The sequence below is a fragment of the Carassius carassius genome, chromosome 35 (assembly GCF_963082965.1).
Source record: "Carassius carassius chromosome 35, fCarCar2.1, whole genome shotgun sequence".
In the NCBI taxonomy this organism is placed as follows: Eukaryota; Metazoa; Chordata; class Actinopteri; order Cypriniformes; family Cyprinidae; genus Carassius; species Carassius carassius.
Window position 1 is genome coordinate 22,600,191 of NC_081789.1, and position 25,413 is coordinate 22,625,603.

Consider the following 25,413-nt stretch of genomic DNA (forward strand, 5'->3'; position numbering starts at 1 on the left):
CGTTGTGCTTAATTAGTGCTGAGAGGAGTATAATTAAATCATCTTAAATGTAATTTAAATAAAACTGTTTTTGTTTCATCAGATACAGTATCATAATGTAATGTGTCAGCTCAGCAGTTGCTGATATGTAGCATGCCTTGTTTCACATACAGTAAATAAAACACCAAAAAAGTGGATTGTGATCATTTTTTTTTGTGCAATATTATTAAGGTACAATAAATAAAGATGACAATGAAACTAGATTATTAAATATTTTATTTCATGAAAAACTATATCTATCTATCTATCTATCTATCTATCTATCTATCTATCTATCTATCTATCTATCTATCTATCTATCTATCTATCTATCATAGATGGATGATGTAATGGATTGATGGATGTACTGTAATTGATAAATGTGTGAATGGATTAATGGATGTTTTAGGTAGTTGGGATGGATGGATGGATTTTCAATTCTTTTTTTCTGCTGCTTGAGCCTGCAGGAAAGAGAAGTGTTACCGTTATTTCAGATCTCTCAACTATTTGTATGCAAACGTTTAATCCGTATTACATACGTGTGTTTGCACCCCTTGTCAGATCATCACACACACCCTGAGTTTCTCCAGTAATCCTCCTTTCCCGAAGCCTCCAAACGCACGTAACATTTTCGGAGTGGGTGGTTTTTGTCCGAACATTGCCAATCCCTTCTTCTTTTCTCCTTCATCTTTGACAGGAGCAGCTTTGCCTTTGGCCTTCATCAGTTTCCTGCGCAGAGAATGAATCGACCTTTATTGTAGCTACTGCATTTATCTATTAAATCTGTTCTTGAAGAAACGGTGCATGTTGTAGAACCGTGACCCTCTGACTCACCGTCCCTTCCTGGCCAGCACTTTCTGAGACTCAGGGTAATGGACCAGGATGTCATTGAGATCTTTCTTATCCAGTACGAAAAGGTTGGCGAATCCGTGAGCAGCAACATTTGCTGTTCTTCTGTTGCCTCCATCTTTTGCAGACTGTAAAAGACTGAAAATAAATACTGTTTTGTTTTAGGAACCCTCTTATTTATTATTGCACTAAATTTCAATCAGTATTTTTTATTTTTTTGTTATTCAGCAATGATGCATTCATTTGATGTGATGTGGCAGTAAATACATCTATAATGTTATTTAATTAAATTATTCAATTTTATAAAATTACTGTTTTGAATGTATTTTTGACCCAATAAATGCAGCCTCAGTTAGATTTTACTTTTAGAAACATAAAAAAAAAATTACAGACCACACATTTTTACAAGTATCCTATATAGATCATCTTTCAGGTACCTGATCTCTCCGAACACACAGCCTGCTTTCAGAGTCACAAACACAATCTTATTGTCCGGTCCACCGATGACCTGCACCTCTCCGGCTTTAATAATATACATTTCTCTCCCAATGTCACCCTGCATGAAGCGACGGAAGACATTTGCTCATGATAATTGTCTGAATAACTTTGTTTAATCAATGTAATATCAGATAAACATGGGCGATTATATTTGATGTCTCACCTTCTTACACACAAAGTCTCCTGGCAAGTACACAATGGATTTCAGACGCAGTAACATGTCCACAAGCATCTGGCTGTCACAGCCCTAGAAAAATATGTTTGAAATAGCAAAATCTTGAAATGAAATCAATCCCTCTTTTTCCCCCCCTTTTTTCCCCACACTTTTTATCATTCTAACACGGATTTACTTCATAGAAGTGCACAAGAATAGATTAAATAGATGCCACCAGTAAGAGGCAGTGGAGTTTTTCCCCACTGTTTTTAGAATGTTGCTAAAATGCATTTTAGCCTTTAGCACTTCTCGTTCCATTGTACTGAAGTGTTTTTTCTTTTCTTTTAATAAAGAATTTTCTGTTTTGTTTTGTTTTAGTGCTGGACATGTTATTTAGGCTTCAAAACATATCAAAGTTGTATTAATTTGTGAATTTTATCATTATAAAAATGTGTAAGAATCATAAACTTTTGATGCGGACACCAAAATTGGATGTTTCATCTTTGACCCATATGCAACACTCCATAAAACGTCAATATTAGCTAATTTTTCACTTTATATATATTTCACTGACATTATTAAGTTTTACCTTGAAGAGGTCAATCTTCTGGAAGGTGGTGAGGTTGATGTCCACAGCGATGGCTGTTCTCATCACCAGAGGCATCTTTTCTAATAACTCTGATTCATCTGTGGAAAAACAGATTTATTTTGCATCCGTTTAGATTTATTGTAACTGTATAAACGATCATCCCAAAACTAGCTGTTTTATTCGAGCACTTTTATTAAGAATAACTCTTACCCAGCATGCCCTGGGAGTCCCAAGTGTAGTTGTACCAGGTGCGTACTCTGTTCTGCACCAGCTTTGGGATGGTGTAGGTGTTCATATACGCCACACAGGCATCCATAGAGGCGCGGAAGTAGGTCTGTCCTGCCGTAGCTGCTCCAATGACATCTCTCATCTGGGTTTAAACAGATTTTGATCAGTTGTGAAGTTATTATTCTGGGTCATGTGTTATAAGTATTAATGAACTTACCTGTCCAATCAAGCTAGAGAAGACGAAGACTCCTGTGAAGAAGTTGACCAGCTGGAAGACGATCTCAAAGAGCGTATGGGGCTCGGGGAGACCTCCGATAGTGATCAGCGTGCGAGTCGCAAAATAATAACAGCGGAGATACCTTGACAAAGAAAAAGGAAAATATTTTCAGTATAATATTTATTTATACATTTTTTTTTTAATGTATTTAAATGTATTGATTTTTAAAGGGTATATAATACAAATACAAAAAAATATTTTTAGTATAATTTAATCATTAAGTATAACACTTTAATTCAATTTTAAATTAAGTATATTTTAATTTATTAATAGCTACTTTTTACGAAATATAGGAAATAATGGCAAAAAAAAAGATAAAAAAATTCATACGCATTTCCTTTTCCATCATATGTCCATTTTGTGCTGCCAAGCCCTTCGTATTCTGATGCTACATAGTAAAGGCAGGAGTTTAAATGGAGACAGAAGAGCAGATATCCAGTAGTGCGGCAAACTCTGAAAAAAAAGAAAAAGAAAAGCCCAGCATGATTATTATTATTATTGGTCATACATACAGAATAGTAGATTATCATATAGAAATCACACATACCTCCAGATATACGCCTTAGCCATGACGCTTTCCAGACGATCGCTGAACTCAAAAAATGATTTATACTAAAAAGAAAGAAGGAATATGTACATTAAATAGAGCTCATTAAACAGTACACTAAATAGTAATGTACAAAACAGTAGTGTAGAACTACTGTTATTGTTAACTAAAACTATTAAATCATTTTCATTAATTGAAATAAAGCTAAAATAAGTTAAAACAAATATTAGATGAAGAAAATTAATTAGAAATGTTGTCTTAATTGTCAACGAACTGAAATAAGTTTAAGTTAAGTTTTAAAATTAATAAAACTAAAACTGAAATTAAATTTTAAATTTAAAGGGATACTCATACCAAAATGAAAATGTTAATTAATTAATCATATATAAAAGGTATGAAGCGACGAGAATGTGCAAAGAAAACAAAAATAACGACTTTATTCAACAATTCGTCTCTCCGCATCACCGTAATGCTATTTTGGAGAATATCAGCTGACGAATTGTTGAATGAAGTCATTATTTTTGTTTTCTTTGCATAAAAAAAGTATTCTCGTTGCTTCATAACTTTATGGTTGAACCACTGATGGCAAATGGACTATTCTGATGATGTCTTTCATATTTTTCTGGACCTTGACACTGTAATTTACTTTGCAGTCTATGGGACAGTCACAAGCCTCCCGGTTTTCATCCAAAATATCTTAAATTGTGTTTCGAAGACATGGGGGTAAACAAAGTTTTGAATGACATCGGGTAAGTTATTAATGACAAAATTTTCATTTTGGGGTTGAATATCCCTTTAAATTAAAGCTATTATTAAAGCTAAAAATTTAATGAAAAACTAAAAAAAATCAATTGAATAAAATGAATTTCAGATATACATAATAATAAAATAACACTTGTTAAAAAAAAAATCTGAATTAAAGAAAACAGATTGGGCTGGGTGAGTTACTGACCCGCATAAACCGGTTTATCCTAAAGATCGATGTAAACCCAAAGTGGAAACACAGCAAATCAAATGGTATGATGCTTATCAGGTCTGTCTGTTGAGAGAAAATGTCATCAAATAAAATAAATATATATATTTTTAAATATACGTTTAATTTTATTATTATAATTATTTTTATTAATCGTAGCCTATATATAATTTGTACTCACCTGAAATCTGGCAGATTCCCTGTACCTCCGTTTTGCCATTATTCTGTCTTTCTGAGGAAACAAATGTGTAGGTTTTTGAGTGGACGTCCTATTTACACAATTCCAAAAGTGTCTATACCAAGATCCACTTACTATGATGTCTCCTGCTTTCACAAACTGCAAGCGCGGCTGAAACATGGTGATATCTATGATATTCACAAGGTCTGCCAGGATGTCAAAAAAGATCCAGAAGGGGATGGTCACAGGCGTGTGGTACGGGAAACACAAACGTGCTGTGGCCAGCCAAACATTGTAGTTATAAGCGATTGTCACGACACTCAGCCATTTAATATACCGCCAATCTAGAAGGAAGAACAAACATGTGAAGGTCAGTGTTTTGTACTTCAAGAGGCATCTTCAGTTTCATAGTGTCATACCTGTGAAAGGGTCAATGGTTGTCCCCAAATATGCGTCCATCATGTCTTCGAAAGGTTTGAGAAGTGTGTCTATGCACGTGCATTTGATTTTTGGGCAGATGGCTTAAGCCGCCTCCTTCTCGGCTTTCAGCTTTTCCTCTTTCTCTTCTTTCTCTTCTTTCTCCTCTTTTTCTTTCTTCGCCACTGCTTTCTAAGCATCCTCCTCTTTTTTCTTCTGCTCGGCATCTTCTCGTTTTATTCTCTCCGCTTCCTGCTTTCTGATCCAGTCTTCCTTTCGGTAAACTGGTGCTGGATATCAACAAGTAGACTAAAGTTTAGAAGAGTACAAACCTCTAACCTGGAAAATCCAAGTGGGAGCTAGTTTTTCATGTTTTTTGCTGGATAAAATTTGTCATTTATAAGCATTACATGGTCCAAGTTGGTGTAGATGGTTGATAAGATTAAAGGGTTAGCTATCGGACTAAATCTAAAATATCTTAAACTGTGTTCTGAAGATGAACAGAGGTCTCACGGGTTTGGAACGACATGAGGGTGAGTCATTAATGACAATATTTTCATTTTTGGGTGAACTAACCCTTTAACTATCAGCTGGATTTGATCTGGCAGACAGCAACAAACCAGCTATATTTTCCATATATAATAACCTTGTTCTTCCAGCAGGGTAAATAAGTCAAACTGTTCAAAAAAAATCCTTGAGGAACACAAAATTTGAAACACCTGCTAGATTACAGTACTGATGTATTGTCTTGTACATCAAACAGCAGGATTCAGAGAGACTTTACTCACTGATTGGTGGGCTACGCTCTGGGGACGAGGAGTAGGGGTCTATGACTTTCTCCTTAAAAAGCTCGGTCCTCTCCCGTAGTTTCTTCACGATGTCTCGCAGCTGGTCGTCACAGTATCTTTTGATGACGATGGGTGGATTTGGTGTTGATGGTGCATCCTCACTACATGAAAAAGACACATAGGAAAGTGGGCAGAATAATTTGTGTGTGTTATAAATTACTTTGTTATGTGGTGTATTGTTAAAGGATAATGTACATCCAAACGGCTGTTATCGCAAAAATAATATCGCAGAACAAAGCGGAGGGGTCTTGTATCATCCGGAAGGGGGTTATTCTGATATAACAACCAGCTGGTTGTACATTATCTCGCTTATTACATGGCTACTTACTTGCCACATAGGTGAATAATTAGACAAGAAATATTGATATGAGTTGAAATATTTGAATGAATTTGAATGATGCGACTGACCAATCATAATCAATATTCCACAGAGCTGTGGAATAATAAGAATTATGAACTATGGACTGGATTAGTTATGTGAACATAGAGAATATTTAGCTTAAACTTTGCAGATCTTTCACCACTACTGCAAACAACAAATCTCACGGCCAAGACTTGATCTGATTTCAGAGGAAGTTCAGCAGCTGAACTGTACCTCATCTATTTATAATCATTGTAATCAATGCAACTCTGCCTTTGTGACAAATCCTGGCTGCACGACTGTTGAGTTAAGATAAGGACTGTCCTGAAACACTCACATGTGTTCCTCTTTTCCAGCTGGTGTTGTCTTGTTTACTGTTCATCAGCTAAAATGAGCCCATGTAGTGAATTTAGAACTCAATTTAGTCTGACAGCAGATGTTAGTATCATTGCATTCAGCACAAATAAGAATTGTGAATGGAAAATGATGACTGCCTAGCGTGGTTTGCTGAAATCAATATAGAGAGACACAAAGAAACTCCTGTTCACACGTGAGGACGTTCTCATGATCTTCTTAAATCACAAATACAGCAGATCCCCTAATCTACTTTCAGCTTCTTTTGGAGTTACACGCTAAACATTGAGTGGAAGATGACAGCAAAGATCTGCTCCAACAATGACATGAATGCTCAAAGTCATTTAAACTTTCTGCTGCCAAGGACCTGCAAATACCCATTCCTAAAATATAAAAAAGCAGATTTGCTTTTATAGTGTGTATTAAAAAAAATATTAAAGGTGATGTCTAAAGACGAAAATATGCAATCTGGTAAAAGCTTATACATGTATATTTATATATATATATATATAATAACATTTACCAGATTGCATATTTTCTAAATCTAAAACTATATATATATGTGTGTGTGTGTGTGTGTGTGTATGTATGTATGTATGTATGTACTGTGTATTAAATACACACACACATACAGTATATATTTTGAAAATATTTACATGTATATACATTTCTATATTTCTTCTATATTATATATAAATATATTTAATACATAAACATAATATATTTTTCTTAAATATATACATGCATGTGTTTGTGTGTGTGTGTGTGTGTGTATATGTATATTTACATAATAAATATACATGGTATATACATATTATGTAAACAAAAATGTTTATTATGGATGTGATTAATCGCGATTAATCATTTGACAACACTAATTATTTATATTATTATTATATCTTTAAAAATAAATCTATTATTTATTATATTCATAGTATTATAAGCATTATTTATGTATTTATTTCCTTAAAAATACTAGTTAAATACTACTTAATATACAGTACTAGTTGTGGTGTTATAAAAGACAACAATATCAAATTATTTATTTATGTATGTATTTGTGTACATATTTTGTATAGGATATTTAATAATAATATATTTAATAAATCATATTATTAATACTCAGAATAATTCACCATTTACATTTTTTTTTTGTAATTATCATTTAATCATTTTTTTTAACCTCTCTTTTTTTCTCTAAACCTTTTCTGCCAGCTCTTTTGGCCCCTATGTGGCTTCAGGTCCCCAGTTTGAAAATCTTTCAGTATAGAACACACTACATATAATGAGAATATTTAAGTCTAAACTCTTACCCCTCTACAGCTGCTGCTCCGGGAACGGCTGGATCCGCTGGTTTGCCTTCTGGTTTAGGGGGCTCTGGAGCAGGAGCTGATTCTTAAGAAGCACAGGTCAGAATTAGAGGTTTTGGGATAATGATTTGCTAATTTCTGGATTAGCACATAATTAAAGTCAAACTGTGCACAGAAAAAAATATCTTAATTACTACAATTATGTTTTATGGTTAGGTTATAGGTTAGGCTTCAGCTTCTCCTGACATGCTGCTAATTAATAAAGTACTTTAACAAGGTGTCCATTATACTTCAAATACCCTACCTAAAATACAATTCAAATGAGAATGTCTCCAGGATTTCAGATGAAAACATCAACCGTACTTTCTAAAACTGTCCCTCTTAAAAAAATGTACACAGAGAATTGTAGTTTCCCTTAAATGGAACATCATCTCATGAAGTGAAGATGGATGAAGACTCACCGGTGGGCTTTCCCCCCCTTTTCTCTTCTTTTTTGTCCTCCTGTTAACACAGAAAATGTTTTTCTTTCTTTCGTTATCACAACACATTTCCAGTTTATAGCAGTGATGTTTGAACGAATGAGAGGTGTGTCATTATCTGTTTTACACTCAGTGAAAGGCTGCATCAGCTGACAATAAGACGTGTACATGCAAATTGTTTTACAGTATTTTTAAGCATCAGGGTAATCATCTTTAACTAAAACCATAAAAGATTTACTTGAAAACATTTACTCGTTACTTGAAATAAGACAAAAACAAAACAAACAAACAAAAAACTTATTTCAGCTAGTTGCAACAGCAGCAGTTTTAATTTGTGTTTGCTTTAAGCAGAAGAGCTGACATAACTAAAACTAAGAAATAAAAAAAGACACAAAATGGCAAAAATAACAAAATGACTAAAAATTAAAGTGAAAATATAAAATATATATAAAAAATACTAGTATATCAATAATACTAAAATAACACTGATGGGCATTACTAGAAATGTCAGTAGCCTGATGCTGACATGCAGTAATGGTTTTATATATTAATAATATTTAGAGCATAAACACATGTAATCATAATTTGATTACTCAAGTACCATTATATAATACAGTTTTATATTATATATTATATTTATTTAATTATCAATAATTATTATTGGGTGTCAGACGATGGGTATTATGTTATAAATTATAACAGACCCATCTTATTTACTTTTTTCTAATTATTATGCATTTAGATGCTAACTGACATTTAATTAAATTGATTATTTGTCTATTTCCTGCATGCACATTTATTATACTTTTAAATGTTTAATATATATTTCAGACTAATTTTAACAGAAGTACTAGAGACGATTTGCCTTTTATAGTGTCACGGTCTCTAAGAAATGATTTGCTCTTTTAACATGTATAAATGTCTATGGATCCTTCCATTCCCACATAAATGTGTAAAACATTATTAGTAAGTATTAGCAATTATAAACTGTTTAAATTCACATAGTTTATTCAGATAGCTTATCCTTTGAGCTGCCTTTCCAGTAAAGCAGGATACTTTTATTTGGTAAAATTGCCATCTATTTTTTTTTTAAAGAAACATATCTCTCGGACACTGAAGTCAGTTGTATGGTATGGCATGAATCTTGTGCTGTCTTGTGCTAAATCAAGGTGCTCGTCGTACCTTTGTTGGAGGAGCAGGTGCTGGGGCAGGTGCAGGTGAAGGCACTGGTGTTGGAGATCCAGGGATCTGAGCTACTGCCACCTCAGTTTTGGGCCGAAAAAGCATTTTCAAAGTGCTGAACATGGCTGCACTGGTTCGAGCAGGCACGCGATCCCATCCAGATTTATCCCTCCACTCTCTTTATCCACCTGTCGCTGATGTGTGAACTCTGACCTGCTTCAATTAATTCTTAGAGCTCTATTAATTCCCTCTTAGGAACAGCCCTTTTCCCAGGGTTCCCCACAGTTTGACTGACCTATCACTGGCCTTCTCACTTGCAGTCAACCAATCACAATCATTCTATTAAAATGGCATTATAGGGTGAGTTTTAAAGGGCCATTTCTATTTGTACAGTCAAATTTGCACTGCTTTTTACAGATATGAGAGATATTCATGCATGACTGGCTCACATTTGATTAAAAAGTGATCAAAGTGTGCAAGACAGCACTTTGATAGTGCATTTGTGGGGTATTCTGTAGCAGCTAGTTATTCCTGCACTGTTTGTGCTGTGGGTCCACATTTAGAAAGACTACTTTGTTGATTAAAACTCTCAGTGTCCCTGCCAGACTAAAGCGATTAACTGTGAGAACTACCAGTCCTTAGCTAACTGAGAGCAGAAGCCTGTGTAAACTCTCAAGTATAAATAAACCTCAGCAGTTTCAGAAATGATGTTCACTGTATTTTGCAATTACAAAACATCTTTTATTTAAGTCTCAGTGCAAAATAGGCCTAAAACATACTGTTTAGGAAAGAACTGAAACAATTTTAAATCAAACAATCCTTGTATTACAAACAGCAATACCATTCACTAATTGGCAAGTACTGCAGTTAGCAGGGAAAGAAGCTCGTTTATTAATAATAAAAAAATACATTTAAAATGCGTAGGTTATTCTAAAAGGAATGAAATCTTCACAGAGAAGTATTTAATGTATTTCATGTGATTATTAATGTTCGGAAGCAGCAGTCTAGAAAAGAAAAACAAAGAAAAATGTACTCTTTGAACTATCTTTTTTGTTATTGTATTGTATTATACATCTAAAGGTCAATGTTTTATTAAATCTACAGTAACATTCAAACATTTGGGGTCGGTAAGTTTAAAAAAAAAATGTTTTTGAAAATAAATCTCTTATACAGTAAAAGTAAAGTGCAATATTGTGAAATATTATTTTTCATATTTTAATTTCACTATGTCTATTTTATTTATTTTAAACTGTAATTCATTCTTGTAATGCAAAGCTGAATTTTCAGCATCATTACTCCAGTACTCCTTTATTATTATTATCGTCAATGTTTAAAATAGTTGTGCTGCATTAATATCATGGAGGAAACCATGCTACAATTTTAATATTCTATGTTAAATCAAATGTGAACAGCATTTGTTTGAAATAGAAATATTTTGCAACAATATAAATGTTTTCACTGCCACTTTTGATATTTTTTTCTAAAAAAAAAAAAAAAAAAACAGCATTCATTCTTTTAAAAAACAATAACAACAAAAAATGTGTAGGCCCCCAAATTTTTTACGGTCCTGCATATTTTAATATATAATAGAATTCCTCTACCTTAAGTCTGTCCATAAAGCCTTTTTTGGTGAACGCTCCTCCTGCAAAGGCACGCAAAAGTTTGGGAGTGGGAGGTTTTTGTCCGAACATAGCCAGTCCTTTCTTTTTTTCCTCGTCGCCTTTAGCAGCAGGAGCTGGACCCTTGGCTTTCAGCAGTTTCCTGTGAAACGGTGTTAACCAGTATTTTCCAGATTTAACTATTGCAGGTTCGTGAGAACTAGGGCTCAAGACCACTTTTACAGTTAGTGATGATTCAAACAAATCAGTGAATTGGTTAGTGAACAATTCAGTTCGTTAAAACGAAACACTTTCTCAATCAATATTTTTGCTGCCTTATCCAATAAAATTGAGAAATTTACTTCAAAAGCTAGTATATAAAGTAAATATTAGGACTTACTGTAGGTTTATTTTCCTACCCCATTAGAAATTAGTTTTTTGTTTCTTTGTGTTTTTTTTTTAAAGCAAAAATCTAACAGAGTTCTTAATGCCTTCCCAAGTCTTGTGATATTGAGATAATTTATTGGCAAACAAAAATTATTTATTTTTTCACTGCGTGGGGCATCTATATGAATGTCTGACTGAAAGAATCATGTGACATAACTCACCGTCCCTTCCTGGCCAGCACTTTCTGAGACTCTGGGTAGTGAATTAGGATGTCATTGAGGTCTTTCTTATCCAGTACGAAGAGGTTGGCGAACCCATGTGCCGCTACATTAGCGGTTCTTCTATTTCCTCCATTGGCTGAAGACTGTAGCAAACTGGGCTCGATTATAAACACATGAGTTCATTCACGACGTGTAGTTCTAAAAGCAGATTCTCATTTCAAAAGCTAACCTGATCTCTCCGAACACACAGCCTGCTTTCAGAGTCACAAACACAATCTTATTGTCCGGTCCACCGATGACCTGCACCTCTCCAGCCTTAATGATGTACATTTCCTTTCCAATGTCACCCTGCAGAGAAACAGGAGAGTGAAGACTTGATATGCTTGGTGTCTATAAATAAAAGGCAGTATAACTCACCTTCTTGCACACAAAGTCTCCAGGCAAATACACAATGGATTTTAGCCTCAATAACATGTCCACAAGCATCTGGTTGTCACAACCCTGTGAGAAAAAACACAGAAACATTAAGAAACTGAACTTGTCCCAATCTGTTTCCTTCCTTAAATCAAGCCCACCTTAAAGAGGTCGATCTTTTGGAAAGTAGCAAGGTTGATGTCCACAGCGATGGCTGTTCTCATCACCAGAGGCATCTGTTCCAGAAGCTCAGACTCATCTGAAGAGAAGCAAAACCTTAATTGACAGGACCCTGCTATTCATTACTAGTCGTTATTTACATGTAAATTAAAATTTTACCCAGCATGCCATGGGAGTCCCAGGTGTAGTTGTACCAGGTGCGCACTCTGGTTTGAACCAGCTTTGGGATGCGGTTTGTCACCATGTACGCCACACAAGCATCCATAGATGCACGGAAGTACGTCTGACCGGCCGTAGCTGCTCCAATGACATCTCTCATCTGTAAAACCAAAGATTTACATCTATATCTGATCTGGATGCACCATTATGATGATTCTGGCTGATACTGGTAATATTTTCAATTTAAAGTCAATAAATGATAAACGGCCAATATTAAAATTCTATACTTTTTAAATTACATAAATAAAAATACTAAAAGTAACACAAAGTTATAATGTAAATCAAGAAAATGTATTTTGAGATTTATTAAAGATTCCATAGTTAGTTTATTGTTACTTTTATTCATTCATACGTTCATTTATTTAACCATTATTAAAATTCTGGACAATATTGATACATTAATAATATTTTCATGTCGTGGCCCATACCTGATAAATGGCCAAAACTAAAATTGAATAATATTTTCCCTAAACAAATTTAAAATAAAACACTAAAAACAGAAAATGACCATTTAAATTAAATACAAGTCAATGTAGGCTTAATTATATTATAATGTACAGCATGAAAAATGGCTATTTATTATGGGACTTATTAAAGATTACATTTAACAGTGTTATAAAATTATTTTTTGTTGTTGTTGCACCAATATTAAAATTATGCAAAATTATTATTAAACCAATAATAATTTTTATGTTATAGCTGATAACTGACAAATGACCGATATTACAGTTTTTTAAAACATTGATTAAAAGATTAACTTTAAACTAGTTTTACATGACAGCAAAGGTAATTGAAATGTAAAAATAGCACAAATGAGCCTACGCAATGAATAAATAATTGAAAAAAATCACATTCTTTGTGTGTCTTTTGATCAGCTTTCTAGTTTGTTTGCTCTCTTTTGTTCCTTGCTGATTTTGTCTCCATTGTTACAAATTGATTACTCGGTTCAGGTGCTGCTTGTTTAGTTCTTGTTTGCTTGCTCTATTTAAGTCTTCAGTTTCCCCCCAATCTTCATCTGCTATTGAAGGTCTTAGTTTGATTGTAGAGTCTTTTAGTCTTTCTCCTGTGTTTATGTTAGTGGCTTTAAATAAAGGACCTGTGATTTAGGCATTTTCTTTGTCGAGCATCTATCTCTACACAAACTCTCTGACACCTACAAATGATCTCGTTATAATCTTTAACATCTAGTAAAGAAGTGACTCATCCTATATTCTTAAACAACAGGAGCACCATCACAATAAATCTACATGGTTCCTGAAAGGAGAACTGGATGAGGACTATGATACGATTGGCTGCCTGGGATTAGGGGGAGGAGCTCATGATGTTTACATCATCACATCATGTACCTGTCCAATCAAACTTGAGAAGACAAAGACACCAACAAAAAAGTTTGCTAACTGAAAGGTGATTTCAAAGACCGTGTGAGGCTCAGGCAGACCACCGATGTTGATCAGAGTCCGCACGGCAAAATAGTAACTGCGCAAGTACCTGGGAAAGACAAAGAGATGGTACAATTCAGTATGTAAGGAATAAAAACATATTTTAGTCAAATCCGAGTCCTTATTAAAGATTTAATCACATGTGACCATTGACCACAAAACCAGTCATAAGGGTCAATTTTTTTAAACTAGGATTAATAAATAAGCTTTCCATTGATGTATGGTTTGTTAGGATATGAATATATTTGGCTGAGATACAACTAAATATTGAGAAAAACCAAATGATTTGTTCAAATGAAGTCCTTAGCAACACTTAGTATTACTGATAAAAAAATTACGTTTTGTAACAATTTCATGGAACACAATCTTTACTTAATATCCTAATGATTTCTGGCATAAAAGAAAATGTGATAATTTTGACCCCTACAATGTGTTGTTGGCTATTGCTACAAACATACCTGTACGACGACTGGTTTTGTGGTCCAGGGTGACATATTACAGTGTCAAAACAGCCGACATCGAACCACATCGCAAAGCCATGGCCAAGCAAGAAAGCCAAGTGAAAAAAATCAAAACTGAACCAAAAAAACCACCAAGCGCTTCAGGAGCATAAGCTTTAGAGACAAAAGTTTTGGAGACAAAACGTCTACCTGGCCGAGAATGATGGACAAAAATAGAGCACCAAAAAAATAGTTGGTCATCTGAAAGATCTGACCGAACATGGTCTCAGGGCAAGGAAGTTCTGCGATCATCAGGAGGGATTTCTCTGCATAGAAGAAACACCTCAGGTAGCTATGAGAATATGAAAGAAATAAAAAAAAAATCCCAAAACTTGAAATTACTGCAAACAAATTTAGCTTTTTCTGTTGTTGTTAAACCTTAACTGTGAATGAAAGAGGGAAAAAAAAATTACATTACAAATGACATGAGCATTTTCGATTACTGTTTTGTGCTGCCAATGGTGCAGAAGTTATATACTTTACCTTTACAAAACTAATCAATAAAGTTAATCTGAAGGGTAGATGGAATTACATACGCGCTGCCTTCTCCGCTGTACACCCATTTGGTTTTGCCGATCCCCTGGTAGTCAGAGGCCACATAGTAAAGACATGCGTTGAGATGGAGAATAAACATCAGGTATCCAATAGTGCGAATTACTCTTTAAAAAGAACAAAGGAGAATTTGGCCACAATGATTTATAACAGTAGTTCTCAATCAAGGCTTCGGGGTCAAGAAACAAAAAAAATTGAAATCTCGAGCCAAATTCAGAATGAAAATGTTTTCAATTTTTAAAACATTTCTTAACTCGATTTCATCGAGGTAGCAAACAGAATTTGTATTTAAACATGAAGAATTACAGTGCAATCAAGTTAAAATAAATTTCTTCATTTATATTTAGCATTTAAAAAAAAAAATCTTTTTGGACCATATAGGAAGAACACTTTGTTTTTTCAGTATATTAAAATTTTCCTCAAATCTTCCAAATGAAGCCAAACAGGATTCTAATTACTGAGAGGTTCCAACTCATTAACTGAACGGTTGTCGATACACAAATTCAGATTTTTCCCCCATCCCTGATAGAACCAGTCAGACAGATCCACTCTTAAGTCTTGATTACGTACCTCCAGATGTACGCTTTGGTCATGATACCTTCAAGACGGTCACTAAACTCAAAAAATGCTTCAGACTTTAGGAGAAAACATAAAGAAAACAAGGTTAAGGCAAATAAAAAAAATATAATCAGCTCATGAATGATTATGCATCTCATAGCCAATCGAATCCTGCCAAAACACAGGTGATTATAGAAACTGCATTACCTTCATCAAACGATTGAGCCTGAAGACAGACTTGAATCCAAACGGGAAATATAACAGGTCTGAAGGCAGGACGGATATGATATCATTCTGAAAGGACAGGGAATATATTTTGTGGCTTTCTATTGGGGGATAAAATGCTATTTGGAAGATGAAAGTCAACTGAAATACCTGAAACCTTGACGATTCGCGATATTTCTTTTTAATCACAACTCTGTCATACTGAAAGAAAATTATGAAAAATATTAGAAGTATTCATTAGTAGTATTAGAATTTAATGGACTGGACTGCATTTTTATACAGCGCTTTCAACAGACCACATGGCCATCCAAAGCGCTTTACAATTTGCCTCACATTCACCCATTCACACACACATTCACACACCGACTGCGGTGTCAGCCATTCAAGGCGCCATCCAGCTCATCGGGAGCAGCTGGGGTTAGGTGTCTTGCTCAAGGACACCTCGACACTTGGTCAGGTGGAGCCGGGGATCGAACCACCAACCTTCCGGTTTGTAGACAACCTACATGAACCCACTGCCGCCCCCAAATAAATAATAGAACTTACAGTAGAAGTCTATGGAGCAAGACACTGAACACTGTGTTATATAAAAAGACATAAAACAAAATTATCAATCAACTTTGTAAAAAAAAATTCTTACAATGATGTCTCCCCCTTTACAGAACTGCAGTCGTGGCTGGAAAACGATCATGTCGATGACATAAATGATGTCAGCAATGATGTCCAAGGTAAATCACAATGGGACGGCCGCTGGGTCATGATATGGGAAGGCCATACGGACCGGTATGAACCACAGGTTATAGTTGAAGGCAATGGTTACCAAGCTTAGCCAAGCAATATACCTGCGGTCTGGTGAAAATCACAAAAACAGAGCAGACGAAAGCATAGAAACGTGGTAATTTTATATCCGTATATTCAGATGTTAGCATATTTTGAAATGTAACCTGTGAACGGATCGATGGAGGTGCCCAGTCTTTTGTCCATTCTGTCCTCGAAGGGCTTCAGCAGGAAATCTACACAGGTGCACTTCATTTTTGGGCAGATGGACTTCTGCTCTTTTTCTGCCTTGTCATCTTTCTTCTCCTCCTTCTTTGCCTCATTCTTTTCCCCAGGCTTGTCTGCTTTTTTCTTCTCCTCCTCCTCTTTCTTCTTTTCTTCCTCCTCTTTCTTTTTTCTTTCTGCCTCCTCTTTTTTTTCTTCTCCTCCTCCTCTTTCCTTTTCTTGTCTTCTTCTTCTTTTCGTTTCCTCTCCTCCACCAACTTCACGTAGACATCCTTTCTCAGGACAGGTGCTGCAACAAACACAAAATACCTGTTAAGCCACTCCTTGTTGTCTTGGTATGTGGTAATGTCCTATCATATTTAAATATTATTATATATTATTTAAAAAGTGCTGTATTGCAGGTATATAATTGATTGCAAGCATGGATTGATTTGTACTCACTGACAGGAGGACTGCGCTCTGGAGAGGATGCATAGGGGTCAATGATCTTTTCTTTAAACTGGTCTGTCCGTTGCCGGTAATGCTGAACAATCTCAATGAGTTGAGCATCAAAATGCTTGCTTATCACAATGGGCCGGGACTCAGGGCAAGGGGCCTCCTTTCTAGAACAATCCAACAGATAATAACACAAGGTGAAATCAATATATTTAACAAATATAGTAATATATCACTTAATATACAGACATTGATATCCTTAACTTCCAGAAACTTTAAATAAATACTTTTCTAATAAACAAAAACCACGGTTTACTTATAGTAACCATGTTTTGGTTTTATTTGTAGTAAAACCGCAGGGTTAATTATCCTAAGGGAGTTTACAGTAACACACTACGGACGTCTATGGGGCAAAAATATTGTTGAAGGTTTAAAAGTAGAAATATACAGCTTTTGTTTTTGTAACAGACTTTATATTTATTCCTTGATACAACATGAATGTTATTTAAACTGTAAAGTTGTCTAAATCGTTCATTGTTATGGGACTACTGTACTAGGCGAATGAACTTCCGGTTGATAAATATCCTTGCGTGCATAATCACACAAGCTAGTTTTTAACTGGATCACAGCTAGTTTCATTTTACTACTTACAATGTTCATGTTTTCTGTAAAATATGTTCGTATTAATATTCGTCATTCATAGTGTGTTATTTAAACTGTAAAGCAGTTTAAATACTTTTTAGTGGGTATTTTTACGTTGCTCCTTGTAGGCAATTAATTGAATCCGTGTAAACACGACTTCTGCTTGTTCATATAAAAATTTGAGTTGAAATCCTACTTGTAATCATTAAAACTTTTTTTGACGCTGAACTACTTGTGCAACAGTGCAAGACCTGAAACTGTTGATCTGAATTGTGCTTTTACATGCTGACCTCTGCTGGTCATGGAGGCTTATTACAAGTGTAAGTGAAGACCCAGTGCATTTTGTTTTGAACATTACTGTTATTAGTGTAAAACTTTATAATATAATATATATTATACTGGAGCAGAATTTTATTTTATTTTATTTCTTTTTTTTATCAATTATAATAAATGAATAAATGCTGCTCCAGTGAATGTGAATATATTTTGTAGATCATATCCATCATAAAACTACTCTGGCATTTTTCCACTGTTGGCGTCGGTTTTTGTTTTCTAAACTTAAGTAGCTCCAGGGATCTTCTTATATCAAATGCACTGTAAATCTTGTAATCTGCTCTCAGATCCTGGTCTCGTAATCTTCCAGGTCTCAGCTGCACAGTCTTGGATCTGATGTACAGTGTTTCCACTGATGACTTACATGCTGTTCTGTCACTTACTGCGAGTCCTTTCAAAGACAATAAGAGTCTAGTTCATTATAACCATGATTAATTAAAGCTTATTAAACACATTCAGGACATCAATACTTTCTCCTGGCACTTGTAGCACAAACTCAACTCTATTTATTCTCTTGGCGTTCTGCAACATGATTTACCCTTCAGCAGGTGGCTGGCCGTTGGCCGGGTCTGCAGGTTTCTCCTCTGGTTTGGGGGCCGGTTCTGGTTTTGAGGCCGGTGCTGCTGGTTCTGGAGCTGGTGCTGGAGTCGGGGCTGGGGCTGAGGAGAAAATAGTTCCTTTTTCTTTAAGATTCCCAACTGAAGGAAGATTTGGGTCACAGATGGAGGACTGACCCCTGAAGCAGCTTAAATACCATCACATGCTACTGAACCCATTACAAACACACTACTGCAAGAAACCTGTGACAGACTGTAAGAATTATTTCAAATGCCTCTCATCTGGAAAATATCTTCTGCAGGTGCTTACACAATGAATGATGAGATCATTTAGTGGATAATTACAATGATAATAGATGACTTACCAAGGCCTTCATCATCTTTCTTGTCTTCATTTTCCTTGTCTGCAGGTTTTTCTTCCTGCCGGGTGCAGAGATTAATCATTATCCCAGAGCGCTTTTGCAGTTATAAAAACATTCTCATAAATGACGCATGATGGCTTCTATTATTTATAGATTGTTGAGCTAAATTGTCTATTTTAAATTAATCGAGCATTTAGCTAACTTTAAGATAAAAACTACCCAAAAATGTTATGGTACCATAAAATGAATTAATGTATGTACAGTATATATATATTTTATTATTTAAAATTAAAACGAAAAAGGAAAAATACTAATTCAAAATATTAAATGAAACTATAGTTTATATGTTTGTAATAGTATGTCAATGATAAACTGATAAAAAAAACATATGCTTTAAAAATAATAATAAATGCTCTGTATAATTTATTATATTATTAAATAATTCATAAAACTATATACACATTACAGATACTACATATACAAAGCATTTATTAAATTTAAATAAATAAATAAATGTATTAATAATATATTGCATTTCTTAATATAATAAATAGTATAAAGTATTTATTATTACTATTATTATACTATTATTATATTATTTTGTTAATTTGTTACATGTGCTTAAGATAAAAATCAGCAGAAATCTTCATAAAGTGCATTATGAGTTGCTTGTACCTACCTTTGCAGGAGCCGGTGCAGGGGCCGTGGTGGGACCAACAGTTGGACCCCCGATGATCTTCTTCAGCTTGCTGAACATGGCTCAGTGGCAGGCAATGCCTGTTGCGTTTATCCTTCTTGTGTGACCACAGCTCCAGTCCTGCCAATGTTGCTGCTTGATGCAATTAGCACTTTTAGACCACTAATACCCATCTGCAGCAGACCTCAGGAGTGAGTTCAGGCCACAATTCATCACAGTGTCTGTCAACTGCAGACTGAGTTCAAAACATGCCTACAGCCACAGAATATATATATATATATATATATATATATATATATATATATATATATATATATATATATATATATATATATATATATATATATTAGTATTTAATTGTTGCACAACTATTATATCATTTTAGTTAGAAAGCCTGATGTGTCACCAACTAATCAAAAGTAGTCAAAGTTTCTGGTCAGTGTAAACCATAAATATATAATGTTTGATTCTCATTATGTTTGTATAGTGTTCACAGCTTTTCTAAATCTCAGTTCAAAAACAGTTCAAAGAATATCAGTAAATAGTCATTGAGCTTTGAGCAGGTTTCTCTGGTGGACCTGAGAGCTGTTCTGCTGGATTAGTTCGGCTCGTATGGAGTGGTGGACCACTTACTTAATTAAACCTTATAAGCTTTTAGTTCAGCTGAGGGGATTTACTGTTGTGGTTTCACAGGGAACAGACTAGGCTAACAAGATGAAGAAAAGATGTCTTTGATCTTACAGGCCTTCCATCTCTTTATTCTACACATATTCCTTTTTAAAAATTCAGAATGGAGCCATTTTAATTTCATATTTTTGTTTCAGTGGTTAAACTGGGTCAAGAATAGAATAGATCTTTATCTTTTATTATTTAAGGATATGCTCATGAGTTGCTGGTCATTTGTTAATGAGCAAATTAATATTCATATACTATTAGGTTAGTTGTTAATTTTTTTAGTTAGCTTTTATTAGTAATATTTTCGATAATTTTAGATTAAATTTGAGTCATTTCGTGTGCTTTAACAATTTGATGTGTTTTGCCATTTTTAGTTTCGTGTTATTTTTGTGCCTTTTTAAATATAACAGAACAGGTTTGTTTTATTTCAAGGCAACATTTCTAATTTTTTCATTCGAATCGTTGAAAAACAATGATTGGTTTAGGAACCAAACAAATGTCCAAAAAGTGATTTAATTAGTTCAAAATAAACGACGCCTGTTGACAGTCAGTTCCGCTTTTGCATAGTTTGGAAGTATTTTGCCGCCGGTGATACAAATATGGACAAACTAACTGAAAATATTATGTCTGAAAATGTAAGTTACTCAATATTAGCTTCATGTTTACGAAGTTGTTAGCCAACTTGTACTTCATTAACTTGCTGCCTGTTAGCTAACTTGTACCTTGTTAATGTGAGTTGTTAACATAACATTGCTGTGAGCTTGGAACGTTTAGAACGCGTAATCCTAAACCCAATAAGATATTAATAATCATGCTTTATTAACGATCTTTTAACACGATAACATTGTACTGTCTGTAATACGAGTAAAGGACTGTTGCCATGAAACGGGCCAAACACACTTCAACAATAATTTGCACTCGAGTCACCTGATATTTCTCACTGTTACAGTGAACCCTAATGAAATCATTTGCTGTTTTTACAACCATGCACCGATACCGACATTCAGGTACAGAGACATTTCAAATAAATATGTTAATGATGTAAGGAGTCAGTTGTATTATACATAGCATTCATTGTTTACATTGTATTGGCTCGCTTTTATAAATGACAAGGCATTTCTACACGGCATAGAACAGACTGAGGAGACCGGGGCTGGTTCTCATATTTTTACTTAACTGAATGTTTCTAGCTTTGTAAAATTTATTTAAAATCGGATGTTACTGATCTGCTAAACTTTCTCCTTTTAACAAAGCTGAGCAAAGACTTGCAGACATTGACTACACACAGCTGGCACAGCTAACCCAGCTAAATCAAAGGTAGAAATGATCATTAGTGTGCTAAATCCATTTTTGTTATTATTCCTGCATGTTTCAGTTGCCTTTGAACTTGTTGAACTAGTGTTTTAATATCCCGTTTTAAAAACAAGATGGTAATACAAATGAAAATGGCTTACTGCTTTGCTTCTCTTCACCTTTATCAGTTTTGAAGAGGCCCATAAAAAATTCATGAAACTTTATCAAGAAATATTCCTGCACCCTCAGACCTCTTTACCAAGAATACAACTCAAGACTAGGATGTGAGTAAGTTTTTTTTTTTTTTTTAAACATTATGCACAGTGCTAATTAGTGATCACAGTGTGTAGGCTATTATGGTATCAGACCACTAGTTAAAACATTCACTAAGTAAGAAAAAAAGTAAGTTTTGCATTGAATTCTGTGGGGCAGACATTATGGAGTCCGTTTTTTCCAATGCAGTACTGCCATATTCCTAGGACTTCTTTCTAAGATAAAGTTAAGATCATGTCTGCTTAGTTTCAGTGAGCTGTCTGTGATCAGTTTCAGGTAATGTAATCCTCTTACCCTGAGAAGTAGTTTATTCAGCTGCAAAACGTAGTACTTAGTAAACACTGTAGCAATGTAAACTCAGTAAGGCTCAGAATAAGATCAGATTAACATATAAAAGAAAACACGTGTATAGTTCAAATTTAATGTAATCAAAATATAACATACTTTTTTATGTGTTTGTAAAGTAAGTTATTTGATTCAGGGTTTGTTTGTAATGTCCCTTATACAATTTCACATTCAAACTGAATGGACTGGCCCCAAAATATATCTCGGACCTCATCCAAATTTATACGCCAGCACGGACACTGAAGTCAGAGGGCCAGCTACAGCTTGCAGTCCTTAAGTCGAGACTTAAAACTCTGGGGGACAGGGCATTTTCTGTGGTTGGACCTAAACTATGGAACGCTCTGCCCCTCCATGTCCGAACTGCCCCTACAGTTGAGTGTTCTCGTCTAAAGACTCATTTTTACTCTTTGGCTTTTAACTGCTTGTGAGTTGTGTGGTCCTTTGTGGTATTTAATATCTTTTTATCTTTTGTATTTTATACATTTTTAATGGTTTTGTATGATCTGAATCTTTTGTGCAGCACTTTGGAAACTATGTGTTTGTAAAATGTGCTATAGAAATAAAGTGGATTGGAATGAATGCATGTAGAGTACTGCTTTTGATTGACTGTATTTGATTAAGAATACAGTAAATACTGTGAAATAGTATTACAGTTTAATAGAAAATCTGCTTAATATTTTTAGGAAACCAGGACAGTGTAATTTTAGTTTTTTTGTATATATATATATATATATATATATATATAGTATATATTCTGCATATATTCTGCATATACTGTATGCATCATATATTCATGTTCATTTTAGTTAAAAGTTTAGTTGTGTTTTTTGAGATTTTGTTGTGTTTGACATTTTTCTTAGTTTTTGTTGTTTTTAAATATGGCTATATACTGTAGTTTTTATACATTTTTATTTACTTTATTATACATGTTGTGGAAAAATCTTCAGTTATTTTAGTACATTGTTAAACTAAATATAAACAAGTGACAATTATATTTTTTTATATAAAAAAATATGTTTTTATTATAGTTTTAGTTTTTATTTTTGTTAATTATAACAAACCTAAACTACGATACTTTTGTCAAGAAAATTTTTTCAAGATTCAAAATTGTTTTGTAACATTATAAATGTTTTGATCAATTTGTACATCCTGACTGAATAAAATTAATTTCTTAAAAAAAAAAATTACAGAGCCCAAACTTTAGAACAATTGTGTATATTAAAATCAAATGTGACAGTGCTTTCAGCAGGCCTCTGCATCAAAATTAATTAGTAAAATTACTGTTATTTTTACCTCTTGGGAAACAAACAAAAAACTGTATTGTATTGTTAATTTGCTCGTATAGAGTGTGCTGGAGCAGATTTAACCTCCACGTCAAACCTGCGTCAATATTCTAAAAATTGCCTTTGTGCCTTTTTTTTGGGAAAGTAGCATCTTGTCGGGTGAAAGTCACAAACAGGACGTGCTTTATAAAAGACACGTGGGCACGCCCCTGCAGAGGCGTGATGCAGAAACTAAGGACCTGTCAGTCATTTCAATCCCACTGTAGTCCCACTCAGAGATCTTCTGAGTAATGTTTACAGTCCTCTCAACAGCCTGCTGGTGCAGCAAAAATGAATGTTCTTGTGGGTAGTGAGTGACATATGAGTCATGGCTCTAATTGGCTGGAATATAGATCTGCTCCCTGTAGGAATCGTGGGGTCTTGAATAGCGCTCGTAAAGAAGGGTTATTTAAGGATTGGTAAAAATGAAAAATGGTGAGTGATTATCTTGTAAATCAACTTTAGGACTGTGGTTAAGGTAATTCTGATTGAATGCACTGCTTAATGTGACTGTGCTTTTCAGTTACACCATCGGTCAAACGTTCGGACACACCTACTCATTCTTTATTGTTAATAATAATAATAAGATCATTAAAACTATAAATTCACACCAGCTGTAGTATGGAAATTATGTCTTATATTTGAATACAGTATATACATTAAGCTATAGTGTATTTGTAGGGGACAGTTTGTATTTGTCTACAAAACTAATTTCAAACATTTAGGCAGAATATTTTATTTAAAGTTTTTTATGATCATAATATGTTTAAAAAGATTTGCTTCTTAAAGGAATTGTTCACCCAAAAACGAAATTAGCTGAAATGTACACACCTTCAGGCCATCCAAGATCTAAATGAGCTTTTCTTCATTGCAACAGATTTAGAGAAATGTATCATTACATAATCTGCTCACCAATGGATCATCTGCATTGAATGGGTGCCGTCAGAATGAGAGCTTTAACGGCTGATAAAAACATCACAATAATCCACCAGTTAACAATTTTGGGGAAATTTGTTTTTAGGAAACAAATCCATCAAGTCGAGAGGACAACAGGGGATCAACTTGTTCCACAGGACAACTTTTTATTATGAATTATAGACTGCTGTTTTGATTTAACCCTATCTTAATGATAAACGTGTTTATTATAAACACAGCTTTTCACTTCACAAAACATGTTAATTGATGGACTGGAGTCGTGTGTATTACATGGCGATTATTGTGATGTTTTTATCAGATGTTCAGACTCCCAGTCTGACGGCACCCATTCACTGCAGAGGATCCTTTGGTCAGCAAGTGATGTAATGCTAAATTTCCTAAATCTCTTTTGATGAAGAAACAAACTCTTGGATGACTGGAGAATAAGTAAATTTCAGCAAATGTTCATTTTTGACTGAACTATTCCTTTAAGATATTTTCTTCTGGTAATGCAATGACTTACGGTATAATGTAACATCTCTTTTTTTATTTCTTGCAGTCCAAAAGTGATAAACTACATTTCATAATCATACAGAATATATTACATTCTGATTCAACAGCACAAACTTTAGAATTGGCAAATGATGGATATAAACTTTACGATAATCATCTGATCTTCTCTATTCCTCTTGGCAGCCAACCTCCAGTGAAGCTGAGAGTATTTGAGTCCATCCAAGAGGTCAGCAGACATCAGCCACATGGAAAACTGGCTCAGGAATCACTCATGAATCATGTGATTAAAGCCCTTAAGAAATTGTGAGTATGAAGTGTTCTTTGTGGGTAGTTTAAAGGCCCTCTGGACATATTGATGATACAAAATGACTGATATAAAAACACATTTATATGGTTTGTCAGGCCTGATTTGAATCTGTTGGGTGAATCTCATTAAATCTGTCAAACAGGTCAGATTTCTCCCAAAAATCTAAAGCTCGTTGATTTGAATGAGC

The 25,413-nt window shown here is 34.3% G+C and overlaps 3 protein-coding genes across 3 annotated transcripts in view; 1 reads left to right on the forward strand and 2 right to left on the reverse strand.

Moving 5' to 3' along the window:
* Nucleotides 1-300: 300 nt before the first annotated feature.
* Nucleotides 301-9,367, reverse strand: cngb3.1 (cyclic nucleotide gated channel subunit beta 3, tandem duplicate 1). The gene is given in 18 exon segments (XM_059524056.1): nucleotides 301-479; nucleotides 594-747; nucleotides 853-1,005; nucleotides 1,305-1,423; nucleotides 1,529-1,612; nucleotides 2,109-2,206; nucleotides 2,319-2,478; nucleotides 2,554-2,695; nucleotides 2,944-3,066; nucleotides 3,161-3,225; nucleotides 4,113-4,199; nucleotides 4,315-4,365; nucleotides 4,447-4,655; nucleotides 4,731-5,018; nucleotides 5,517-5,677; nucleotides 7,605-7,686; nucleotides 8,063-8,102; nucleotides 9,263-9,367. Coding segments are annotated over 18 exon segments (2,148 nt in total). The 3' UTR covers nucleotides 301-452.
* A 533-nt stretch (nucleotides 9,368-9,900) lies between these two features.
* Nucleotides 9,901-19,643, reverse strand: LOC132115646 (cyclic nucleotide-gated cation channel beta-3). Its single transcript, XM_059524058.1, is given in 20 exon segments — nucleotides 9,901-10,266; nucleotides 10,864-11,023; nucleotides 11,469-11,621; nucleotides 11,698-11,816; nucleotides 11,886-11,969; nucleotides 12,044-12,141; nucleotides 12,222-12,381; nucleotides 13,628-13,769; nucleotides 14,757-14,879; nucleotides 15,343-15,407; nucleotides 15,538-15,624; nucleotides 15,706-15,756; nucleotides 16,196-16,404; nucleotides 16,500-16,754; nucleotides 16,757-16,846; nucleotides 16,999-17,159; nucleotides 18,506-18,703; nucleotides 18,768-18,777; nucleotides 18,890-18,944; nucleotides 19,566-19,643. Coding segments are annotated over 20 exon segments (2,319 nt in total). The 3' UTR covers nucleotides 9,901-10,245.
* Nucleotides 19,644-20,966: 1,323 nt separating this feature from the next.
* cnbd1 (cyclic nucleotide binding domain containing 1) overlaps nucleotides 20,967-25,413 on the forward strand; it is a 58,265-nt gene continuing 53,818 nt past the window's right edge. Inside the window, exons 1-4 of the mRNA XM_059524990.1 lie at nucleotides 20,967-21,265; nucleotides 21,512-21,575; nucleotides 21,740-21,835; nucleotides 25,103-25,222. Of these exons, the coding sequence (XP_059380973.1) occupies nucleotides 21,217-21,265; nucleotides 21,512-21,575; nucleotides 21,740-21,835; nucleotides 25,103-25,222 (329 nt within the window). The 5' untranslated portion in view covers nucleotides 20,967-21,216. The remainder of the gene's footprint in view (nucleotides 21,266-21,511; nucleotides 21,576-21,739; nucleotides 21,836-25,102; nucleotides 25,223-25,413) is intronic.